The sequence below is a fragment of the Procambarus clarkii genome, chromosome 25 (assembly GCF_040958095.1).
Source record: "Procambarus clarkii isolate CNS0578487 chromosome 25, FALCON_Pclarkii_2.0, whole genome shotgun sequence".
Classification (NCBI taxonomy): domain Eukaryota; kingdom Metazoa; phylum Arthropoda; class Malacostraca; order Decapoda; family Cambaridae; genus Procambarus; species Procambarus clarkii.
In genome coordinates this window covers 21,707,530-21,716,214 of record NC_091174.1, presented here as the reverse complement: position 1 = coordinate 21,716,214, position 8,685 = coordinate 21,707,530, and the positions used below count along the sequence as shown (strand labels likewise).

The following is an 8,685-nucleotide window of genomic DNA, read 5'->3' as shown; positions in this document are numbered from 1 at the left end:
ATATATATATATATATGTCGTACCTAGTAGCCAGAACTCACTTCTCAGCCTACTATGCAAGGCCCGATTTGCCTAATAAGCCAAGTTTTCATGAATTAATGTTTTTTCGTCTACCTAACCTACCTAACCTAACCTAACCTAGCTTTTTTTGGCTACCTAACCTAACCTTACCTATATATATAGGTTAGGTTAGGTTAGGTAGGGTTGGTTAGGTTCGGTCATATATCTACGTTAATTTTAACTCCAATAAAAAAAATTGACCTCATACATAGTGAAAAGGGTTGCTTTATCATTTCATGAGAAAAATATTATAGTAAATATATTAATTCAGGAAAACTTGGCTTATTAGGCAAATCGGGCCTTGAATAGTAGGCTGAGAAGTGAGTTCTGGCTACTAGGTACGACATATATATATATATATATATATATATATATATATATATATATTTATATATATATATATATATATATATATATATATAAATATATATATATAAATATATATATATATATATATGTATATATATATAAATATATATATATATAAATATATTTATATATAAATATATATATATATATATATATATATATATATATATATATATATATATATATATATATATATATATATATATATATATATATATGTCGTACCTAATAGCCAGAACGCACTTCTCAGCCTACTATGCAAGGCCCGATTTGCCTAATACGCCAAGTTTTCATGAATTAATGGTTTTTCGACTACCTAACCTAACCTAACCTAACTTTTTCGGCTACCTAACCTAACCTAACCTATAAAGATAGGTTAGGTTAGATTAGGTAGGGTTGGTTAGGTTCGGTCATATATCTACGTTAATTTTAACTCCAATAAAAAAAAATTGACCTCATACATAATGAAATGGGAAGCTTTATCATTTCATAAGAAAAAAATTAGAGAAAAAATATTAATTCAGGAAAACTTGGCTTATTAGGCAAATCGGGCTTTGCATAGTAGGCCGAGAAGTGCGTTCTGGCTACTAGGTACGACATATATATATATATATATATATATATATATATATATATATATATATATATATATATATATATATATATATATATATTTATATATATATATATATATATATATATATATATATATATATATATATATATATATATATATATATATATATATATATATATATATATATATATATATATATATATATATATATATACAATAGATGTACCTGGCCATGCGTTGCTGAGCAACCCTCCCCCTGTCTCTCAGTCCTCCCTATAATTCCCCCCTCCTCCGTCCCCTCCCCTCGTCCTCCCAACCATCCACCACTCCACCGTCCCCTCGTCCTCCCCACCATACCCAACTCCCCAGTCCCCTCATCTTCCCAACTATTATCCGCTTCCCCTTTCCCCTCGTCCTCCCCATTATCCCCCAATCCCATCCTCTCGCCCTCCCCGCCATTCCCCACTCTCTCCTTCGATGCATTCCCAAATGATATGATGTTGCCGTCAGAAAATTGGGAACATGAAATAATCTGATGTTCCCATCTCTGAAATATAAGAAAAACAATTAAAAAACGAAATGAAAAACAATGAAAAAATAAAAAAAATAAGGTATACTCACAAAATGAATGGTATGGTAAACAACACAGCTCAATTCCAACACATTGTCACACAAAATAATTCAATAAAAAATAAAGTTAATCGAAATCCATGAAAATTAATTTTTTCAATGCAATCGGAAACATTGAAATGGAATTCGTAACATATGTAGTATAGCGTGTGTGATGGTATTACGTGCAACAGATGGCGCTGTTTAAAAAAAAAAAAACATGTTTTTACCTGTCACAGGTGTGACATCTATATTGTAGGTATATAAAAACACGCGCATATTCGAATGGAACGTTGTGTCAGAATTTCAAAGGAATGGATGAAGCACTTTGGGAGATGACAGCGTGTGTTGCTCTTACATCCAACAGATGACACTGTTTAAAAAAAATAGCATGTTTTTTCCTGTAACAGGTGAGGCATATATATAATGGGTTATATAAAAACACGCACCTACTAGAATGCAACTTCGTGTCAAAATTTCAAACCAATCGGTAAAGAGGTTTCAAAGATTTCTCTCACATAAAAACATGTGAATATCACAGTTAAAAAAAAAACATGTTTTTTCCGTCACATACGTGATAAAAATATAGTATGTATATAAAAACCTGCTCGGTTGCGAATGGAACATTGTGTAAAAAATTTAAAACAATCGATGAAGAACTTTCGGAGATTAGCGATTTTGAACAAATGAACACTTCGATTTTAATTTATATAGATAAATAAATAGATAGCGTTAAAACTCCATAGCTAAAAATAAAATATTCTAAGAATTTGCTATCTTGCCCTGAAGAGGATGCTGCACGCAAACTTTGGCCTATAGGAATTTGTACTGTTTCCGAGTCATCTCCATATATTTTTGCGATAGTTTTACTCATTTGTTTTTATTATTGTTACTAAAATTGCTATTGTCGTACAGGGACTCCTTGGAGCAAACCCCATTTACAGCCCCCTAAATAAACATAATGAAAACTCGGGTTGTGCGTCATTTTATATAATTTTGAAAGTATATATTTAATTGATAATTCATTTTTATTATTATATGTATTTTCTAATTTATTTTCTTGTCTGGATGCTCTGATTATTACCCTACCCCTAGCTACCTCATTCATATTACAGAAAGAATAATCTGGTGCGTATTGTTACTCAAACTTGTCATAAAGTTTTCAGTTATTTTGTTTTAATCTTATAAAAAAACACACTAGAGAGGGGGATGCCACAAGAAAAGGGTTAATACACCCTGCCCATTAGCCATATGTTTAGTTTGCAGGCTATCTTCCGGGGTTCCTATTGCGTACTGTTATTTAGGTTAATTCTCTCTCTCTCTCTCTATATATATATATACTGTGAACAGATACTGGTAATTTGGCCAGCACTGCCCAAAAATTTATGTGAAAGAGTCAGAGTTCATTAATTTACAGGTCAGGAATTGACCTGGACAAGGCTAGGTTCAGGTCATTTGCAGGATTTAAAGTATTATCGGTCATAGAGTTAAATTCGTATAATTATACACGAATGTTACCTGATTTATATATTTATATCGTATTATTATTACAAAATATCCACATAATCTGTTATTCAGTATGTGATGGATTACAGTAGTTTAAACTACAATATTCTAGCTAAAGTTATGATGTAATCGGCTTATCCTTCTGAAACTATAATATTTATAGCGGCTATTTGGTTGAGAGTACCAATGTGTGGTGATGGACCACCAGTATGTGGTGATGGACCACTAGTATGTGGTGATGGACCTCCAGTAAGAGGTGATGGACCACCAATATGTGTAAATGGAGTACCAGTATGTGGTGATGGACCGCCAGTATGTGGTGATGGACCACCAGTATGTGGTAATGGACCGCCAGTAGGTGGTGATGGACCACCAGTATGTAGTGATGGACCACCAGTATGTAGTGATGAACCACCAGCATTTGGTGATGGATTGCCAGTATGTGGTGATGGACCACCAGTATGTTGTGATGGACCACCAGTATGTGGTGATGGACAACCAGTATGTGGTGATGGACCACCAGTATGTGGAGATGGACGGCCAGTATGTGGTGATGGACTATCAGTATGTGGTGATGGACCACCAGTATGTGGTGATGGACCACTAGTATGTGGTGATGGACCTCCAGTATGAGGTGATGAAACTCCAATATGTGTAATGGACTACCAGTATGTGGTGATGGACCGCCAGTATGTGGTGATGGACCACCAGTATGTGGTGATGGACCACCAGTATGTGGTGATGTACCATCAGTATGTGGTGATGGACCAGCAAAATGTGATGATGGACCAGCAAAATGTGGTGATAGACCAAAAGTATGTGGTGATGGACCACCAGTAGGTGGTGATGGACCACCAGTATGTTGCGATGGACCACCAGTATGATGTAATGCACCGATAGTATATGGTGATGAACCGCCAGTGTGTGGGGATGGACCAGCAGTATGTGGTGATGGACCACCAGTATGGGGTGATGGACCACCAGTATGTGGTGATGGACCACCATTATGTTGTCATGGACCACCAGTATGTGATGATGGACCGCCAGTATGTGGTGATGGACCATCAGTACGTGGTGATGGACCACCAGAATGTGGTGATGGACCATCGGTATGTGGTGATGGACCATCAGTATGTGGTGATGGACCACCAGTATGTGGTGATGGACCACCAGTAGGTGGTGATGGACCACCAGTATGGTGTGATGGACCACCAGTATGTGATGATGGACCACCAGTATGTGGTGATGGACCATCATTATGTGGTGATGAATCACCAGTATGTGGTGATGGACCACCAGTATGCGGTGATAAACCTCCAGGTATGTAGTGATGGACCACCAAAATGTGATGATGGACCACAAGTATGTTGTGATGAATAATCAGTATGTAGTGATGGACAGCCAGTATGTGGTGATGGACCACTAGTATGCGGTGATGCACCTCCTGTATGTAGTGATGGACCACCACTATGTAGTGATGGACCACCAATATGATGTGATGCACCGATAGTATGTAGTGATGAACCGCCAGTATGTGGTGATGAGTAGTAAGGATGGCAACGCACAGGTAACTTTTTTTTCTGGGGGGAAAAAATCACCTGTGTGAGCCATTGTTTTCAGGTCCAAAATCACGCGTGTGAGCCATGGATTTCAGGTCCAAAGGGAAAAAGTTACCTGTGTGAGCCACGGTTTTCAGGTTACAAAATCCCGCGTGTGAGCCAGGGTTTTGAGGTCCAATATCCCGCGTATGAGCCATGGTTTTCAGGTTCCAAAATCCCGCGTGTGAGCCAGGGTTTTGAGGTCCAATATCCTGCGTGTGAGCCATAGTTTTCAGGTTCCAAAATCCCGCGTGTGAGCCAGGGTTTTCAGGTCAAATATCCTCCATGTGAGCCAGGGTTTTTCAGGTAAATTTTGTCAGTCACAGATTTTAGAAGTGGTTAAAGTTCTTATAATGAAAATAATGTCATACGAGTTTGTTAAAGTTCTTATGATGAAAATAATGTCATACGATAATGTCCCTCCCCCCCTTACCTCACAATCTGTGGCCCACCTGTGTTTACTTTTAGACCGTCAGCCTGACGCGGCCTTCAAGTTACCTCTTATCTTATCTTATCTTATCTTCTCCATAATATCTGGACCGTCCCTCTCTCTCTCTCTCTCTCTCTCTTTCTCTCTCTCTCTCTCTCTCTCTCTCTCTCTCTCTCTCTCTCTCTCTCTCTCTCTCTCTCTCTCTCTCTCTCTCTCTCTCTCTCTCTCTCTCTCTCTCTCTCTCTCTCTCTCTCTCTTCCTATTTCCTTACAGTTATTTTCAGAGTTTCAAATAATTATAGAAGTTTATTTATATGTTCATGACCGAATTTGTAAAAAGACCATTTTCAGAGAATATTGTCTTAGATGTTTTGTTAAGGAAAACAGACAACTTAGCCATAACATTTAGTTTTATATCCATTTACGGCTATTTCACCTGTAAAGACCAAAATTGAACTGAGCCCAGTTATAGACAGAATTTCGTCAGAGACCATTTTATACCTAAAAATGAACAGAGTCCACTTTGTGAGCAAAATTAGTCAAAGACAGTTTTTAGCTCATATTTCATCAGAGTCCAATTATCAACAGAAATTCGCCAGAGTCCAGTTTGCTAGCAAAATTAGTCGGAGACAGTTTTAAGCTCAAATTTCATCAGAGTCCTGTAATCTGTGAAAATTTGACAGAGTCCATTTTATACCCAATTTTCGTCAGAGTCCAGTTTATGCTCAAATTCGCCAGAGTCTACTTTGAGAGCAAAATTCATCAGAGTCCAGTTCATGATCGAAATTAATCAGAGTCCAATTGAAGACCCAAATTTGACAGAGACAACATTTTCGCTACTAGCAGTCCAATCCCCCTGAAATTTTAAACAGTCATATTTCAGTCGTAGTAAATAAGATCAAGTCAGTTACTGAGCTCCAGCTCTAGTCCCCCACCCTACTCCACCCTCAAGTCTTTGTTAATATCCTATCAATTCCCCTGAAATTTTTACCCTCTGTATTTCAGGCACCGTAAATAAGATCAAAACAGTTAACGAGCTCCAGCTCTCGTCCCCACCTTAGTTCTCTCTCGTATCTTTGTAAATAACCCATCAATTTCCCTGAAATTTTTACCCTCTGTATTTCAGACACCGTAAATAAGATCAAAACAGTTATCGAGCTCCAGCTCTCGTCCCCCACCTTAGTTCTCTCTCGTATATTTGTTAATATCCTATCAATTCCCCTGAAATTTTTACCCTCTGTATTTAAGGCACCGTAAATAAGATCAAAGCAGTTAACGAGCTCCAGCTCTCGTCCCCACCTTAGTTCTCTCTCGTATCTTTGTAAATAACCCATCAATTTCCCTGAAATTTTTACCCGCTGTATTTCAGACATAGTAAATATGATGTAAACAATTATAAAACTCTAGCTCTTGTCCTCTGTCCAAGTTCACTCCTGTAAATTCATTACTATCAGTCCAAATCCCCCTGAGATTTAAGCACCCAACTACATTTTCAGACCCCCTGCAAATAAATCAAAGCAAATTATCGAGTTCCAACTCATGTTCTTCACTTAGTTCAATGTTCATCAAATTATTTCAGATCAAGCCTCTCTCCAGTCTATCAAAGTAAACATCATTTCCTTTAATACCCTTTTTGTACTCAGCTCTGTAATATTCACACGGTCATATAACACCTTACCTTCAATACCTTTTGTTTACCCAAGTAAGCAATAATCACATGGTCAAAATCTCACCGTACACTTTCCCTCCCTTACCTTCTCATCCCCAACTTATCCAATCTTCAATAATCCTACTGTATTTTCATATTTTCTCTATATTCAGCTGTGTTCTTCACATTTGTCCATGTTATCTGTGTTCGCTCCATGTTCTACAAATGTTCACAGCAAGCTCAGTTCAAATTTTTTCACCTGTTTTTCTCATTTTTTCTGTTTTCTACTATTCTTCCCCGTATGTTCATTATGTTTTTGTTATGTTTTTCATGTACATCATATGTTCTCTGTACAACTTTTATACTCAATATTCATGTTCTCAATGTTCTTAGCTTGTTCTTCACATGTTCAGTGTTCATCCTTTGTATTCCCTATGTTCCTTATCATGTCTTCTTATTCTCTGTAAGTTCATATTCCCTGCATGTTCACTCTATTCATCTACTTTTTCTTACATGTTCTCTGTGTTCACCGTATGTTCACTGTGTTCATTCCCCTACTTAACCTCAATTTTTTATGTTCTTTGTTTCTTTAAACCAATTTGTTTCTTCCATTCACTAACTAGTTCTTTGTCAAATAATATTATACTGCAATACAGTTCCCTCAACAATTTTAGTCACCCAGTTTTTATTTGCAGAACTATGTCAAAGTAATTCTCGTAGTCAACTTAATCGTTCTACCAACCCCGTTCTTAAACAAATCTACACTTTATTCAGTTCCAAATTTACAAAGACAAACCTTTCTTGTAACTTCTTAACTAAAAATCTTTTGCCAATCAACTAAAACATAGTCACTTTCGTCATTTCTCAACTAAACTTATTATCCAATCAACCAAAAAATAGTCAGGATTAATCTCATTCAACACCGTTCTTAACTAAAACAACCTTTCTCTTAGCTAAAAATTGTCAAAGGAATCTTTCCAACACTGTTCATAACTAACTTTATCCATCGTCATTCAACTAAAAATAATAACTTTCATCATTTCCTAACTAAACTTATTCCATAGTCAACAGAAAATAACCCTGTTCATCATATTTCATTGTCATTTCTTATATTAAAAATTATCCGCCAATCATCAGAAAAGTCATGTTTTGTCTTTTTGCTTAACTAAAAGTATTCATTAGTCAACTAAAAAATAGTTACTTCATCATGTTTCCCTGTCATTTCTTAACTGAAATATCACTTCTCTCATCTGAAATAGTCATGTGTAGCTTCTTTCCAACACTGTTCTTAACTAAAGTAACCTTTCACTTCGCTAAAATAGTCATATTCATCATTGTTCCTAACTAAAATTATATGTCGTTAAGTAAGAAATATAGTCAAAGACACTCTTCGAGACATCAAGGACTTACTCAAAGACATCAAAGTTGCACTCAAAGACATCCTTTGAGACATCAAAAACATCCTTTAAGACTTCAAGGGCACTCTTCGAGATATCAAAAGACACTCTCAAACACTCAAAAATTTACTCGCATCCTCAAAGTTATTCTCAGAGTCATCAAAAAGTTAATCTCAGTCATCAAAATGTTATTCTCTAAGTAACCTTTCGTTCATCAGAGAAACTTTCTAAGACATCTTCGTTTATTAAAGTTAATCTCAGAGGCATAAAGTTATTCTCAGAGCTATCAAACTTGTTCTCAAAGTCATCAAAGTTATTCCAAGAGCCGTCAAATTTAATCTAAGACATCATCTTTCATCATAGCTATTCTCTCTAAGCCATCAATGTTCAATGCGAAAATGTTGTCTCTGTCAAATTTGGGTCTTCAATTGGACTCTGATTAATTTCGATCATGAACTGGACTCTGATGAATTTTGCTCTCAAAGTAGACTC

At 36.3% G+C, this 8,685-nt stretch overlaps 1 protein-coding gene across 1 annotated transcript; it reads left to right on the top strand.

Moving 5' to 3' along the window:
* Positions 1-3,307: 3,307 nt before the first annotated feature.
* On the top strand, positions 3,308-3,754 carry LOC138368449 (postacrosomal sheath WW domain-binding protein-like). The gene has a single exon (XM_069330966.1). It carries the CDS (start codon positions 3,308-3,310, stop codon positions 3,752-3,754), a length of 447 nt encoding a protein of 148 aa, XP_069187067.1.
* The last annotated feature ends 4,931 nt before the right edge of the window (positions 3,755-8,685 follow it).

What these genes read in the sequence shown, in the direction of transcription:
- LOC138368449 (XM_069330966.1), top strand. Translation starts at nt 3,308, where the DNA reads ATGTGTGGTGATGGACCACCAGTATGTGGTGATGGACCACTAGTATGT.